Source organism: Aulonocara stuartgranti (assembly GCF_965226115.1).
Source record: "Aulonocara stuartgranti genome assembly, chromosome: 22".
Classification (NCBI taxonomy): Eukaryota; Metazoa; Chordata; class Actinopteri; order Cichliformes; family Cichlidae; genus Aulonocara; species Aulonocara stuartgranti.
The window spans coordinates 7,951,989-7,969,143 of record NC_138957.1 but is presented as its reverse complement, the minus strand read 5'-3'; the positions used below and the strand labels follow the sequence as shown (position 1 = coordinate 7,969,143).

Genomic DNA, 17,155 nt, shown 5'->3' with positions numbered 1-17,155 from the left:
AGATTTTCTGCTTTTACATCTGTGCTTTGATGAAATATTCAGTGTGAATTACATAAACACATGACGTATGCCTTCTTTATTATGTGCTTTAATTAAATTGAGTCTAAATGAGGTGTTATGCCTTCAGTGCTGTGAAACCGGTAGGTTCTTTCCTCTCTTACCGCTCAGTAATTTCATGCCATGGAGTCACAGTACAGTTGCTTTCTGGCTTCAGTGCTTATTAGCTGTTTTGTGTTTTGTAATGCCGATTACACTCATAGTTTTTGTATCTTAAGTAAGTTGTACAAACCACCTTCAAAAAATAATAATTTATAAAAAGTAATCTGAGATAGCTGATTGTAGAATGTATTAAAGGCTATGGAGTGCTATTAATGTCCATTCTATTTATAGTTGTCTTACAGTTTTTCTCCATTGGTTTGGCTCATTTCTTGAAACAGAAATTACATTCTCAAAATAACACAGACAAACCTCCAAACCTCTTGGCAAATGTTCACAACAGAATGGCATTTCTCATTCATTTTATCAAATGGCAAATGCCTTAGTACATGTCTCAATTGTCTCAGTGCATCTTTGCAAATGATTAAGTACAGGTAGCCTACAGTTATACAGTTAGCCCACATTTAGCACAATTTCCAAATGAATAGATCTCGTAGATCTAAACTGATTAATTGATTCTCAGTCTAATGATCATTCCCTCCAAAACATGTCAGCATGATTTCATTGTATAAGTACTCGCATGCACAACTGTCTGCTCAATTGTCAAAATTGGTCAAGAACATAATACCATGAATACCATATATGAATTTCTTTGAATATTTGATAAATTGATGACAGTCATTGACAGTCAGGTGAAACTAGACTAACGAAGGGGGAGTGTCACACACAGGTGTGTTCCATGATTGTGTGCTGCCAAACACAGATATATAGAGCTTGACCAGAGCCAGTCCGATCTCTGAACATGGATAGACAAGGCCAAGCAAACGGACAAGGGGAAGTTCTTCCTCGAGGAGGAGGAGGAGGCGGCGGCGGCATCCTTCAGGACAATCATATATTCCAGAATATAAACACAATAAGCATCTCCACAATAGACCGGGTTTTGAAGAAGCATCAGATGACAATGAAACAAATCTCCAGGGTACCATTTGAGAGGAACTCTGACAGAGTGAAGGAGCTGCGCTACCAGTATGTAAATGTAAGTCAGTTACTGGTTGTCTCTCATTATAACCTTACCTGTAATCACAGTAAGCAGTTGTTCACTTATTTGGTTTCAATACCTCCTTTACCTGATTTCAGAATCAGTATTTGCTTCATCTGACTAACAATTTCAACAGAAAACTGCAGTTTACTGTATGATACAATTCTCATTATAATCCTTATTTTGTTGTCTCCCAATCAAATCTATCTAATACTGTAGGTTTTACTGTAACATCTCAGTAAGTCATCAGTATTTCCCACTCCCCTTTCTATCAAATACCCCTGCAGTACTTCCTCATAGGCCTATCACTAGTTTAGAACCACTGGAGTAGTGGCCTGTAGTATATTGAACCTGTGGGGGAGAACATGTAATTGTCTAACTGTAGTATATGGCTCTTCTGTATGACTGATTTTATGCTCTTTACTCTATTTTAGAGAATGATGGCATTGGAAGGACATGAGACCCCTCACATCCTGGTGTTCGTGGATGAAGCCTTCAACCTGGCCAAGGGCCGAAGACGTGGCCATAATATTATTGGCCACCGGGCCACAGTGGATGTCCCAGGTCAGCGAGGGGGCAATATAACTATGTGTGCTGCCATTTCTGAGAATGGTGTGGCCACTCACACCCCCAGTCTTGGCCCATACAACACACACAAGCTCCTCATTTTCTTGGATCGCCTTTATACCGATTTTATCCCTGAAAATGAGAGCGGTCTCATAGGGCCTCACCTACCCATTTATCTAATTGTGTGGGACAATGTCAATTTCCACCATAGCCCACTCATTAGGGGCTGGTTTGCAACGCATCCAAGGATGGTCATGGGGTTCCTACCACCTTACACTCCTTTCCTCAATCCGATAGAGGAGTTTTTCTCTGCTTGGAGGTGGATAGTGTATGAGAATCATGCTCAGGATCAGCCGTCCCTGCTCCATGCTATGGACGCAGCGTGTGACGACATTACAGGAGATCAATGCAGGGGATGGTTGCGGCATGCACGCCGTTTCTTCCCTCGTTGCATCGCAAGAGAAAGTATCCGCTGTGATGTGGACGAGAATCTGTGGCCAGACGGACAACAGCGTGTAAATAATCAGGAGGGTGAAGACAGTGGACAAGAGCAGGAGAATGAGTACAGCGACCACTGAATAAGTCCTTGTTTTTTGATTTTGTGTTCATACAATTTACTACTGTAATGTACATTTTCTTTTTACATATGTATGAAACTTTCTTTGCGTGTGAATAAAAAATGGTTATAATTTCCTTGGTAGTGTGAGTGCAATCTGTGATGTCAAACCTTGGAGGCTACTCTTTTCTGTTGTATATTGTTGGTCCTCTCCCATAGTGACAAAACATCTAAACATTTTGTATGGCAGTACTCACACAATGCCAAAGGGACGATGCATTTTGGGGGCACTGACTATTCAGATTAGAAAGAAATGTAGTTTTGACACATGAGTGAACTGTTTTTGGAGAGATATGAGCTTTTGCAGGTGGACCATGTTGTTGTGATCAACCATCCAGGTTTATTTTGACAAAAGCACGAAGAATGATGAGAATGTCCGATCTGTGTCGAGAAATGAGCCAAAGCTATTGAGAAGGATCTTTGCCATTTTGGAGACACTGACTGTTTAAATGAGAAAGGGATTTAGACTGAAGCTTGAGTGGACAGTTTTGGAAGAGGTGAGCTATAGTGTTGTGCTAAATGATCTTAGAGTTTTGAGAATGTAATTTCTGTTTCAAGAAATGAGCCAAACCAATGGAGAAAAACTGTAATGCACTACAGGCCACATTGAAGTTTCTCAGTTTGACCTGCTTCTCTCTTTGCAACATAAAGCTATAGTTTTCATTTAGAAAGTAGTCATCACATGAGTTTTTGTTATATTTGCAATTAAACACAATATTACCTTGTTAGCATGCTCTTGAATCTGGTGGTCCCAACCTTTACATAACCATCAAAACCACAACCACCATACAGATGGAACAGAAGCAGGAAATATGGTAAGAGATCAAGCCCCTCCATAGAGAAATACCAACCAGCCTCTGATCACAACAACAGGCCCTGAGCACAAGATCTGTAGAGGAAGGAGTCAGTCACAGCTGACAGGATCCAAGCTGCATATTGCACAAGTTGCCCAAGAGATTAAGAAGTCCATAGCAGCAGGATGTGAGTCCCAAGCTGAGACAGTATACCCAAGGTCAACCTAGTGACAGTGCGTATATGAATTAGAAGTCCACTAAATGTGGTTGAGAACAACAGGGCTAAGTTCGAGGCAGGCAATCAGTTGTCAACCAACTGGTCAGACACAGTGGTAGTTGGTGAGGAGTGGAAGAGTGTTGTGACGGGTGTGGGAGTCTAAGCTGAAACATCTGTAAGAAAGACCGTGTGACAGTAAAGCTCAGCTGAAACAGGGCTTAAAGGAACAACTGGTCGGGGCCAAAAAAGACACATTTGTATTTACTGCATTAGCAGCTGTAACACCTGGAACTGGAAGCCCAGCTCCAGCAGATTCTGGCAACATCAGAAGTCTCTGTCCAGAAGATTGCAGTCCTAGCAATAGCGGATATACTTGAAAATCCCAGAAGAATGAAGAAGCTAGCATTTTATGTATTAAGTTAGCACTTAATAAGTGTTAAGCCACAAAACAGCCCTCAATAAATGTTATATGTTACACCCTTTATCTTATTGCTTTGGCAAATGTATGTAATTAAACTGAAAGGAGCAGAAATCTAAGACCCAGCTGCTACCTGAGCACTCACACTGTAAACCACTGTGACTGAGCAGGATCCAGTTTATACTGTTCAGGGTGTAGCCCTAATCAAATGAGGGCTTTTATATGAGCCATAAAATGCACGTAAGTGCTAAAAAGTCTAATTCTGTCCAACCATTACTTAACAGTCGTTTCACAAGTCTGTTAATCACGAGTGCTTCAAACGTGCTTATGCACATTCCAGCAATGTTCAGTCACCCCACAATATTAATATACTCCCTTCCAGACCTGTATTCATAATTTTATGTACTGGCAATTGTTCTCAATAAAATATACTTCAGTGGTCACAAAAGTAAAGTGTTACATTTACAGCGGGTAAAATAACTGTTGATCACAATTTTCTAAGTAAAATTCTTTTTTAAAATGCTATCGACGTGAAATTCTCACAAGATGTCGGTAACAACCCATTAACTTTGAGTTTCTTGAAGATGTTTCACCCTATTGGGAGTTGTCTCTTATAAGGGTTGTTGACCCACTATTGATCATCTGCATAATCAAATGAGATTTACATGAGACTCCACCAATTGGTCTTAGAACTCAAGAAGCTTCTTGAATGAGAAGTGAAATGTCTTCAAGAAACTCAAAGAAGTCCAGTCACTTTTCTTTCCAAGCTCCTTGGATTACCATGACCTGGATGACTGAGAACCTTCACAGACATAACAACCCATCAATCCACACATGCACAGAAATGAACTATAGAAACTATAGAGGTCCATCAATTAAGTTGTATACAGAAGGATACATATGGATTAAAAAGCAGTAACTTATCTGTCTATAGACTGTTTGTATTGGCAACATTTAGGCAATGATTGGTATATGGGGATTCTAAATATCACATTATAGCTTGCATCCAAATATAATGTCACATTTGACCTCTGACCTCACTTTTACATTTCACATCTGCCTTTCTTTTAAGTTGGCCCCAAAATGTGTTTCATATTTAAAGAGTATTTAAAGAGTATTGTCAAGAGAAAAAGAATGAGCTGCACAGTTAGTTATAAATATACTGCAGTACTGCACTAATATTTGTCTTTATTAATAGTTAATGATGTCCCTTTATTTACAAATTAGTACATATTATCCATGACATACTCCTACATGATGTTTGAGTAATCAAAGTTAACATTTGCAATGATGCCCTTATCTGATTTTTGCTGCACTACAAATCTTCTTAAAAAGAACAAAGAAAACCAAACGAATGTATACCAAACTCCATACTGTTCCCTTAAAACTAAATACTGCTGTAAGCTGTCAACTCTCACAAAGTTGCGTTGGCCCTTTAACACGTTGAGCTGATGACGCCACCGGACGTTCAACAAGCAGCACAACAAGGAAGTCTTCAGAGTCCACAGTTCAACTCTTCTAGCTTTGACAGCAAATGTTGTCGTAGAACAGGTAAGCAGAGCTAAAAGCTGTGTGAAAACATAACAGTTTATTCTGTCGCCGGCATAAATAGCTTTGCGACTAACAATAGCTTCAGTGACTGAACATGGCAGCTGTAGCCGCTAGTTTCACTTTCCAGTTAGCAAAGTGACAGCGTGCTGTACATGAACTTTAGGTTAACTACGCAGTAAAAAAAAGTGAGCTGCTGTGACGCTTATTGTCAGACTAAGGAATATGTTCTGTGTGGCTAATTTAAAAACAGCAGCACGACATTTTGGTCCTTAAAATTATGTAAAGGCCGGGCTTCCTGTAAGGTAGCTACGAGCAGTGCTATGTAGGCCATAATCACTGACACGACAGGCTCATACTCGATAGCAGCTATCGCATTTTAAACACAAAGTCACCACTTTAAAGCTGTCTCTGCTCATAACTGCTAAACTATGACTAATCTCTAACTATCTGTCAAACTAAGCTATATAATTATAATTTAAAGAAAAAGTAGCGAGTACAGATTCCTTTATACTGCAGGCTTGCCTCCTCCTGATTTCCTCGTTTTGCTTTTTCTTCCATGTTTACAGGTTTAAAAGTGACAGTTTAAAACTTTATTAACACGTTATTGCAAAACAGAAACCGTGACATGTGTCGATAATAGCTGCTTCATATGCCACTTGTAATAGACAGACGTGAAACTTTATGCTCTTTTGTGTACATCCCAGTACTGTACTTGTTTACCTGCATGGTGGGGCCATGTGTGCAGCTGTACTACTGCAGTAACTGTCACAGCTGTACTTTGTTATTAATATTGTTGCCGTATATAATATTGTGTAGTTGTCCTTGATATTTGATTCTTCCATTATTGTTTGATTTGTGTTAATGTCATAAAGCAGTACCATAACATAATTCCATCATTTTGGAGCATTTCTGAAGACAAAGTCGATATGAAATATGAAGTCCTCACAGTTGAAAAGCTGGAACAAGCATTTGGCATTGTTTTGACAGACAAATAAAACACGATTCTCTATTTTTGTTTAGGATGCCTGGTGAAAGAGTGGAGGAGAGGACGTTGGAGGTGTCGAAGGTGCCTGTAGGAGTGGATGAGGAGCTTCTGTCTTTATATTTTGAGAACAAGCGGCGCTCTGGTGGAGGTCCACTTGTATCTGTGGTGAAGGATGGCGACCGCGCCATAGTCGTGTTTGAAGATGCAGCAGGCAAGTCACTGTGAACAGACAGTCATTTGTTTCTTGTCTTTTTTTCCAAATTTCTTACATAAAGGATTTTTTCACCTATAGTCCCCTTAAAAAGGACCAAACTTAGTCCAAAGTGGGCTAAGAGAAAAGGGACTTTCCCTTCATATTTTGAGTGATTTGAAAACAAGAGTTTTATTTCTGAGCTTTCAGACTTTTACTGCTTCGGATTATAGATTAGATTAAAGCTTTAGATTAATTAGCTGTGGTTAATCACAGCTAATTCATAATTTTAAAAAACGGGCAATTACTTTTTGACAAAGGATCAGGTAGGTTTAGATAACTTTTCTGAATTAATCAATGAAATCATCATTTAAAAACTGTGTTTTGTACTTACTCAGTTTATCTTTATCTAATATTAAAATGTGTTCAATCATCTGAATCATAAAAGTGTGACAAAACACTAGGAAATGAGGAAAGGGGGCAAACACATTTTCAAACCACTGTATACTCAGAGTTACTTAGGCAGCAGAGGAAATAACTAGTAGATTAAGCTATACTGAACATAATGACTTAATACAGTTCTGCTTTGTAATCATTAGTACCAGTTGGATACAAAACAGTTCATAATAAGCTCCATATCAACAGCAAAATCCTGCTACTACAACTATGTTAGTAGTAATACAATCCCGATTCCAAAACAGTGGGGGTGAATGAATGCTGTGATCTGCAAATCTGTTCACAGAAGAACACAGAAAACATATCAAATGTTTGAACTGAGAAAATGTACTTTTTTTTAAAGAAAATTATAGGCGAATCAAGGGAGTTCTGGAAAAAAAGGGACCACAGCAACACATCTCAAAAAAGCCTGGACATGTTACAGTGTAGGATTTCCTCTTCTTTTAACGAAGTTAAAAACAAAGGCTGCAAGAACATTTTGGACTTAATTAGGTTTATTTGCAGTGACATGATTGTATTTCAAAAGAGAGGCAGTTTCTCAGAAGCAACGATATGCAGAGGTTCACCAGTCTGCAAAAAACTGCTTCTACAAATTGTGGTTTAATTGTAATCCACAGTTTGTAAAATTGCAATATCTAATCACCTTATTCACATAATATCATTAAAAGAAGGCCATCCAAGATTGATTTTCTCACATATTTCAGAAAAATCAATCTTGGATGTCTGTGATCTTCAGGCCCTCATTCAGCACTGCATTAAAAACAGGCATGAGTCTGTCATGGGAATCCCCCCATGGTCTCTGTCATGGGAATCCCCCCATGGTCTCTTTCAGGGATTCCAGAAGTCACCATCTTCTCGTGGCCAAAGGTCATATAAAATCGACTGAGAGAAAACTGTCCTGTGGTCAGATGAATCACGCTTTGAAATACGTTTTAGAAAACACAGATGCTTCCTCCAGAGAGAGACCATCAGAATCTTTATCTGTGCCCCGTTAAAAGGCTGCGTCTCTGATGGTGTGGGGATGCATCATACCCATGGGTTTGCAGCTGAAAGTTATGTAGAGATTTCACATCTATTATTTCATTTAGACGTCTTTTTCAGGGGAGGCCTTTATAATTTCACTAAGATAACAGCAGCATGGCTTTGTGCTGAACTGGCCTGCCTGCTGTCCTGACCTTTCACCTTCTTAAAGCATTTGGAGCATCATGAAACAAAACAACTGTGACATAGCTGTTAGCTGCTAAAATCCTATATCAGAGAACAATCCTCTCCCCAAAGTCCAACTGCTGAGGCATGTTGCTGACATCAAATTCAAAATCGGGCGATATTTTTCTTTAAATTGTACATTTTCTGTGTGTGAACAACACAGAGCTGAGCTGATTATTTGTATTAATTAACGATAGATATTTCTTTTCACTCAATTCAAAACTTCACCTTGGACCCCAAACAGGCTCGAGCTGTCCACGTATCACTGTGCTGGCCGATGGCTTTCCTCTGCAGTGCCATTTTTAGGTTGGCACAGGACACAGCATATTGTCCAGAGCATGTATTCACAGACTTGAACTGCTGCCTTAGAAATATTCTATCATGGAGTGCAAGCGTAGAAGTGATTTAGATTGTGTGGTCACTCTTCCTTATAAAAAATTGGTACAGACCTGTCTCAGCACTGCTGCACTACGGTCTTTTTCCCTTTGCTAAATGTCCGAGTACTGTGATGATCGCTTGGGTAGAAATGTGAGTAAATCTCTAATCAGTTTGACCACAAATATTATCCCCGTTTCATTAACTCAGTATCATTAGGTGCTATATTTCTCTGCCCTATTTGTAGTCTAATTTCTGTAAGTACCAATAAACTTAGATAATATATCTGTGTAGAAACAACTTAAGCATGCAGTGCAGCACCACTGTCAACACTTAAATAGTCTCCCAGAGTTAGGATGGAGAGAATCATCTTGATGCTGTGTAAGACAAAATGTCATCCTGCAAATTTGTTGAAGACTTGGTTAAAAAACGCTGGCCTGTATAATGACCTGTGATAACCTGACTGTTTAAAAACTTGTAAACATTTCTTTTTATAGTAAGAAGCACTTGAGTAGAACCAAAACCTTGTTGTGTTCAAAAGAACATTTTAATTTTAGACAACAGATATAGACGGTGCCGAATATTTACTGTATACTAATTCTTTTCTTTCCGCTCCACTCATTTTTAGTCGCAGCCCGAGTGCTGTCTAAAGGGCACCACGTTCTGCATAATGCTGAGCTGAGTGTGAGAAAGCCTGCCTCAAAGGACCCGCGCAAACTCCTGCTGCGGGGGATCAACCCCAACACCAACACAGAGATGATAGAGCTCTACGTGGAGAACACAATGGGACTGGAAGACTACAACCTGTATCCCTCACCGGGGAGAGATCTGATCGTCATTCAATTCCACGAACCGCTCGCAACAGGTCGACTGAATGCATATCTTTAATTTTTCTTAAAAACAAAGAGTTGATTTAGACCTTTGTGGTCACCAGATAGTAAATCTTAATGACTTTGGTCCATGGATTCTTCGGGTTTTGTAGTAGCAGGCCGCTTGTGAAATAATTCAAATTCTACATGATGAATTGGTGCAGTGTAGTGGTCCTGACTGAAATATGTTGTTCATATTACAGATTTCCAAACACTTAGCACACAAATCTCTAAGAGGACACTTGATGGGGCTCAAGTAACCGTGGAACAGGTTGAACAACCCGACTCAATCTTAGTGGAGAATCTGCACCCTGGAACCACTCCGGACCACGTCACTTTGTACTTTGAGAGCAGTCGCGGCGGGAACCAGGACGTAAAGGAGGTCATCGTGCTGTCAGAGAATACAGCAAAGGTGTCCTTCTGTAACTATGAATGTAAGTTTTACACACTGTAACCTTTAAAACTTGTCTGCTTTGTTTTCTGAAAATGTTTGTTTTTCCTTGAACAGCTGTGGATGCTGTCCTGGCTCTCTCACACAAACTTGAGGGTGCTGCGCTCTCAGTGAAGCCCTACTTCGATTTTCTTGTACCTGTAGAAAGTAAAACATCGCAAGAGGTGGAGACAAGCCAAGACACAACTGAGAACTCTGAGGAGGTGAATGATATTGAGATGCAGACGAGTCCTCCCACGGCAGCCAGTTCCAGCAATCCTCCAAGTGAAATGGCTTTGGAGTCCGTTGCTGCTCCACCTCCTCTACCAACAAAGGTAGAGGAGGTGGAGGTAGAGGAGGTGAAAGAAGGGGAGGCAGAGGAAGTAATGGAGGAACAAAGCGATGATTCAGATAATATAACATGTCATATTGCTCTCACAGACCCAGGGAAACATGCTTTGTTTCAGCATAGTACCATTCAAAGGGACATCAAGAACACGAACCCGAATGTTATTATCCAAACTAAAGACGATGGTGTTTACATTGAAGGACCTGATAGAGCACAGGCAGAGCAGGTTAAACAAACCATCATGGACTTTCTCTGTAACATAGCAGAGGCTCATTTCACCCTTGAGCTGGAAAAGGCTCAATTTCTTGCCAGAAAAGATGTAAAGGAACGGCTTCTACAAGCCACGACACAAAGTGGCTCCTCTACTCTGTACACCGTATCAGACTCTAATATTACCGTAACGTCTCTAACCCAAGACTCGGCTAAAAAGGCGTGCAGCTTTTTAAAATCCCAAGTGTGTTACTTCAGCATGCCGATGGACCAGGAAAATGAGTGCATGCTGAATTGCAGAGAGTGGTCAGAGTTCCTGCAGACTCTGAGTTTCTGCTCTGTAAAGGTGTCAGAACGAGGAGGGAATATTGATGTTTGGACTCTGACGGGGATGGAGAATGAGAAGCAGGCTGCCATCATGCAGTTTCTGACTACACCCATTGAAAGGGAGACGGTCATCCCTATGGAGCCGGGCATGCTGAAGTACATTCAGATCCACTGTCATCAGCTCTTGGTTGACATGGACCAAGTGTCTATTTTTCCACTAGAGGCTGAGGATAATTGTGGCTTAAAGGTGTGTATCAGAATCGCATGTAAAGGCTTCATGACTGTAGTGGTGTAAACGTCATTAAAGTCAGAGTGTTTATAAATTATATTTTTACGTGTGTGTGGGTGTACCTGACAGATCCACGGCCACGTTGTTGCTTGCCAAATGGCAGAGGAGGTGCTGCAAGGTGTAGTTTCTTCAATCTGCACTAGAACCATCACAGTAAACACTCCAGGAGTGGCCCGGTTTTTAGGTGAAAAGGAGTGTCAGAGCATTCTGAATGAGATGGAGGCAAAGTTTTGTGTCTACATCAGCCCCAAATATGTGCCCTGGAAGCCCCTGCCTCACCAGGTAATGATGGAAGAAATTAAGCTTGTTTCTGTAATCTTATGTGTTTTTCTGTGCTTTTAAACTAAACTGCTTCCTCTTATCTTGACAGATTTGTAGGTGGTTGTTTCTGATTTTTATACCTCAAGGCTTGACTTTAGTTTTAGTAGTAGTCGTCGTTTCCCACATTGCTGGAATAATGTTCTAGTTATGCAAAAATATACAGAATAGGACAACACTGAATAGGTAGTGTAAAAGACTAAGTCAACCATGAAACATGAAATCCAAATGACAGAAAATGTAACCAATATGAGGTGAGCAGAGATCTATAAAATAATGAAACAGAATAAGAGTAAATCAACAAAAGATTTAAAATATAAGACATCTGCAAATAGAAATGATTAATTAATAAAAGGGCAGTAAGAAAATGTTGACAGTGGATGCATAATCTGTTTTTGCAGCTGATCCATGGAGGGCTTACAATACAAATAAAATCTGTTCAGTGTTTTGCTGGCAGGCTGTTCAGTTCTACCAGACCAGAAGTGATGTGTTGTCGTTCTTTAAAGCTTTTAAAAAAGGCTGAAAATAAGCAGCCCTATATCCTGTGAGTTACAATAGTCCAGCTGAGAATGATAAATAGATGTAAGCAGGTTTAAATCCAGTAAATCTTTGGGAGATAAAAAAAATTTAATGATAGCTCTTGGCTGGTAAAAGCTGCCCTTCACAACAGATCAACCCATAGAATTTGAAGATATATTTAAGATTTTAAGATTGTTTACGCTTGCTCTGGAATTTTTAACTAAAATGTCCAGATATACAAAACTACTCATATAGTGCGTTTTCTTACTAAGGATGTCTTTTGAAGTTGTAAGTCATTTAACATTAAGTTGGAACTAAATCATGCAAATGTTTTATTTATTCCAGGACATCTTTGAAGCTGCGTGGCAGATGATGTTTCACAAAAACTTCCCGAAAATGTCTGCGCAGGAGTTGAAGTCAGATTCAATGCAAATTGATGCTTCAGATGGAGGTAGCATCTTTGGTTTCTTTGCAGGTATCTGTCAGTTCTACGCAGCTTAAACTGTGCATTTAACTCTTTGCAGGTCTTTTAGAGGAGGCGAAGAAAATCGTCTCGGCTATTGATGAGAGACTGGTGCACAGTGTGCCCACTTCAGACCAGCAGGAAAACATGGATAACGTAGACCTGTACACGGCGTCAGATGACCCAAGCAGCCTGATGGACCAGGACTCCGATGTGACAGCTGTTGACTCAGATCAGAACACTGCGAGCGGCTTATTCTTCAATAATGGAGCTCTGGGCCATTCTAGCAATCTGGAGGAAGAGGCCCAGCTGTCTTTAGCTATCCAGTACTCCATGGAGTCGAGCCACTGGACCCCGGAGGACGAAGAGGAGCAGCTGCAGAAAGCCTTGGAGTTGTCCAGGAATATGAGCCAAAAAGAAAGCTCTTCTAATGGGGCTGATGAGACACCCCAGGTGCACCAGCCAAAGAAGGCTAATATCAATATTCCCCTGAAAGATGCAATCGAAGCAGCCAACACCATCCAGTTATTTGTGTTTGCAGGCTATAACTGTGACTTGATTCGGGTGGACATAGCCTTTGGTAAGAAGGTGAGCCAGAGACAGGTTGAGGAGAAAATAGAGCACAGGAACTTGAGGAATATGTCAGAGTACTACAAGACATGTCTGGACGTTATCAAGAGGAAACATGCAGTTGAGATCCAGATTCAAGGGACCATAATCACCGTATCTGGTTTCAAAGACTTTGTGATGGGAGCTGTGTGTGATGTTAAGCTGCTTCTGGAGAAAATCTCCAATTCTGTACCAGAACGGGAAATCCTGAATACTGTGCAGTGGTTGCGGCACGACCCAATCTCCTCCGTCACTGCTCCTTATTCTCCCGAAGCCACAGTGTTCATTGAGAAGGCCTTTAGAAAGAAGCTGAAGAAGGTTGACATCTTGCTAGACAATCAGCCGCACACAATCAACTTTGAGAAGATGCAAGAACACAACATCGCTTCGGGGAAATCAGCGCAGATCTCCAGGAAGTTGCTCGAATTAGACGATTTAGGTGACAGTGTACCAGGTAAAGTGGGATTTATTAAGCCTTTTGTGGAATGATGCTGCGTGTGGGGCCGTGAAAGAGACAAAATCCAGAAAATGATTAGCAAGTCAAAAATGTCATCAGCTATCTTATGCTATGTCACACAACAGGCCACATGATTTTTCATATAACTTCATTAAAGGTGCTGCAGTAGCACAAATATTGTGTGAGGTCTGGTTCAGTGACTCCAGTTAGCTGAGGTTAAGCCCAGCAAACAGCTACACCAACACACCAATAATTGAAGCTTTAACAGTATCCAAATGGACAGTTGTTATAAAACTGTCCATTTGGATACTATAGAGACAGAACTTTTTAACGCAGCAGTGTTACAGATTTATCTGCTTTTGCAGCCAGACTCATTTTTGGCCATTAGAGGAATGTTGGCTTCGGTATTTAGCCCTTGAAGTTGTCTGTGAGGAATATTAGGTGTATTTGTAGTTAGCTCCGCTGTGTTTTTTCAGATTAGCACACAGTCAGAAGTATTAGCATTGTGTACCTGCCTGAAATAAACTATTAAAACATAAAACAAAGTAAAGTATGTAATAAAGAAAGACATTTTCATATCAACAGCTGAGTGGGGAGACTTAGGGAAATGTATATAATTGTAACTACTTATTACGTCCACCAAGGTAAACAGCATAGCTCGAAAACTTAAGAATGAATTCTGATAAAACTTTGTATGGGTGTAGAGTGGGGTCATGTTAGCAATCTGTTAAAATTAGGCTTATTTCCACCAAGGTCTTCAAGGTCAACTTCATGATTTATTAGTCAGAAATAAACTAAAAGCCTTAAGACTTAGAAGTTATTATTCTTATAAACGTGGTGTGTATTTTCAACATTGTCACTAGATTAATCCGAAGGTCAAAATGATAATAATGCTGTATAGAGCTATTTAAAACTGTGGTTCTTATTGCTGCTGTTTATATTGACAGCATATGGAATGATATATGGGGATTCTAAATATCACATTACTTTGGACCTCTGACCTTATCTTCAAAGTCATGAAAGCTCAAACATTCAAAAAACAATCTCTTTACCTTTAAAGCTCTGCTTAAAATTGTCCTGTCTTTGTTTGTGGTATAATTAAAAAAGAACAAAGAAAACAATAAATATATACAAAATAAACTGATCCCTTCAAAGTAAAATACCGCCAAAGAGAGCGAGCTGCCTTGGTGGAGGCTTGCACTTCTTGTCATTGATGTATGTTAGTTAGTTTTTCCACTTGCATCAGTTTTGCAGCTCCCTGTTTATTTTATTAAATAATACGAATCATTTAAAAAACTGAAATAATGCTTACTAAATCATTTGTTTAACAGAAGACGACTACTCCGTGCTATCAAACTTCCCTGAAGCAACCAAAGTGGACGAGGAATCTGATGAATTCCAGAACGTGGTGAAGCAATTCTACGAGACCATTCAGGAATACCACAGCAAAATCCGAATCATACAGGTGAAACGATGAGCTCTGTCTCTTTTGCAGCAGCTGACTGTGGCTTCAGTGGTGACTACAATCATTTTTGTTTGGTTTGCAGGTTGAGAAGCTCATGAACAAGCTGTTGTACAATCAGTACAAGCTTAAGAAGGCCAGCGTATTGCAGAGCTCCACCTACCCGCAGATCGAGCGCACCCTGTACCACGGCACGAGCGAGAGCAGCGTCAAGGAGATATGCGTCCATGGCTTCAACAGAAGCTTCTGTGGAAAGAATGGTACGCTGGCTTTCTTTGTCTTGTTTACATCAGGTTTTGTCACATCTTCTGATGTTCTGGTTTCTCCACGCAGCCACCGTCTACGGTCAGGGGGTCTATTTTGCTGTGAACTCGGCTCTATCTGTCCAGGATCAGTATTCCCCGCCAAACGCGGATGGATACAAGTTTATTTTTGTGTCCAAAGTTCTAACGGGAGACTACACCAAAGGCTGCCATTCGATAAAGACGGCCCCGCTGAAGGAGACAGGAGATATCCCCCTCAGATACGACAGCGTGACTGATAACATTACCAAGCCGTCGATGTTTGTCATTTTCAACGACACACAAGCTTTTCCAGAATATCTCATCACATGCCAGAGAATCCACCGCTGAGGAGAATGGATTAGACGCCGGCGATGAAATTTAGAGAGAGCAGACTGCTGATGCTTTAATGTTTCTGCCTTCAGTTTAAAAAATCAATTTTGGTTTATAAAGGGCTAAGGTGTAATCATTTGATCAGCCGTGATCAAACCCATGAAGTGCTTCTCTGTTGATCGTTTCCCCTCTTTGATTTCCTCACTATGTTGTAATGTTATTAAAAGGAATCAAGCGACTGAACCCAACAAGCCAGTTTTCATTCAGTAACCTTAAACATGCCCTTTCAGCACATTTACAGCTCATTGTGCCGTGGCTTTACATAGACAGCACTTATTGCGTGACATTTGACTTGTAATAGTCGATTTGGTTCTCACTGCCATCACTCCTACACGCCAGTTAATATTAGCCTGGCTTTTCCTCTGTTAATGTCATTGTATTCCTATAAGTGGAAGACAAGTTTTTGCTGACAGTACTACATGCACCCCTGTCTGCCTGCTTCTGTCAGTATGAGGTTATTGTGAATGAGTCACATCTGATAGTACAAGAATATGACTCCTATTTAGTTTTAAGTTTGGGTTAAGTTATTTGAGTTTCTCCCTAAAGTTTTTCTTTCTTTCTTTTGGCTGTGCAAGAATAAAACTTAAGTGTGGTAAAAATAAGAGCAAAAAAAAAGAAAAGTAGAGGTGTGTCGTCCACTGCTCTACAGCTGGACGCCAGTGATCTTCACGTACAGGTGGGCTTGGGTTGAAAACATATATTCTTTGTCAAATTAAAGATAAATCTGTCTTGTTTTGAGTCTCGTGATCTATGTTCTGTCTTAAAACTTTAAAGCCGTATATCCATCGCAGCTGTTGCACACGGCACGGACTGTGTGCTGTTGTTTTTCTGAACCAAAATGATCTGTGAGCTCCAGTATGTGTGTTGCACAACATGTGATAGTTCTTGATTGTCTTCTCTCTACTGCTGATCCTTGTTTAATGAAGTGAGCACAGACAGCCTGATTTTAATTACAGTGCCTTCATTTTTCCAAGTGCTCTCATAAGAAGTCCATCCATTCATCCATTCTCTTCTGCTTATCCTTATCTGATCAAGTCTTGGATTTTAATTAAATCCTGGAAAGTTTTGGCCCTGGGTTTTTGCTGTGTTTAATTTAGACTTACAGTTACTACAAAAGTCTTTTGTTTTTAGCATCATGTTTGTTGTTTTTAATGAAGAATATTTAGTTTTAAGAGAACTCCACTTCATTTATATGAAAAATAAAACTTTAAATGAGAAAGCGTTTGATGGTCGTTTTTTACCCTATTTGTAGATGTTAGACCACTGTTGACCTATAACAAACAGATCTGTAGTATCTGCACACATGTTGTCCAGAATGTGCTGATCTTATAACTTTACATGACACATGATGAATGAAAAAGACGCTAAATGTATTTCGGAGATCGTTGTCGTAGCACACCTCATGCTGTAACAGCACACCTGAGGAGAAAGTTGTGTGGAGCCCGGCGATATTTAAAAAAAAAAAAAATGTTGTTTACTGTTTACAGTATTACCAAATCATTGAATTTAGGTCTTCCGTGGCCACAGGTGTATAAAATCAAGCACCTAGACATGCACACGGCTTTGATTTGTGAAGGAATGGGTCCGTTTCAGGAGCTCAGTGAATACC

General features: G+C 40.1%; 2 protein-coding genes across 2 annotated transcripts; both read left to right on the top strand.

Annotated features, from left to right (window-relative positions):
- Positions 1-958: 958 nt before the first annotated feature.
- Positions 959-2,486, top strand: LOC309698139 (uncharacterized protein; the record flags this gene model as incomplete). The annotated part of the gene is made up of 2 exons (XM_082520453.1): positions 959-1,192; positions 1,630-2,486. The coding sequence occupies 2 exons, from the start codon at positions 959-961 to the stop codon at positions 2,338-2,340; spliced, it is 945 nt and encodes a 314-aa protein (XP_082376579.1). The 3' UTR covers positions 2,341-2,486.
- A 2,769-nt stretch (positions 2,487-5,255) lies between these two features.
- Positions 5,256-16,280, top strand: parp10 (poly(ADP-ribose) polymerase family member 10). Its single transcript, XM_082522218.1, has 11 exons — positions 5,256-5,358; positions 6,379-6,554; positions 9,199-9,435; positions 9,643-9,873; positions 9,948-11,002; positions 11,114-11,326; positions 12,227-12,332; positions 12,406-13,407; positions 14,742-14,875; positions 14,958-15,132; positions 15,206-16,280. The coding sequence occupies exons 2-11, from the start codon at positions 6,380-6,382 to the stop codon at positions 15,502-15,504; spliced, it is 3,627 nt and encodes a 1,208-aa protein (XP_082378344.1). The 5' UTR covers positions 5,256-5,358; position 6,379; the 3' UTR covers positions 15,505-16,280.
- The last annotated feature ends 875 nt before the right edge of the window (positions 16,281-17,155 follow it).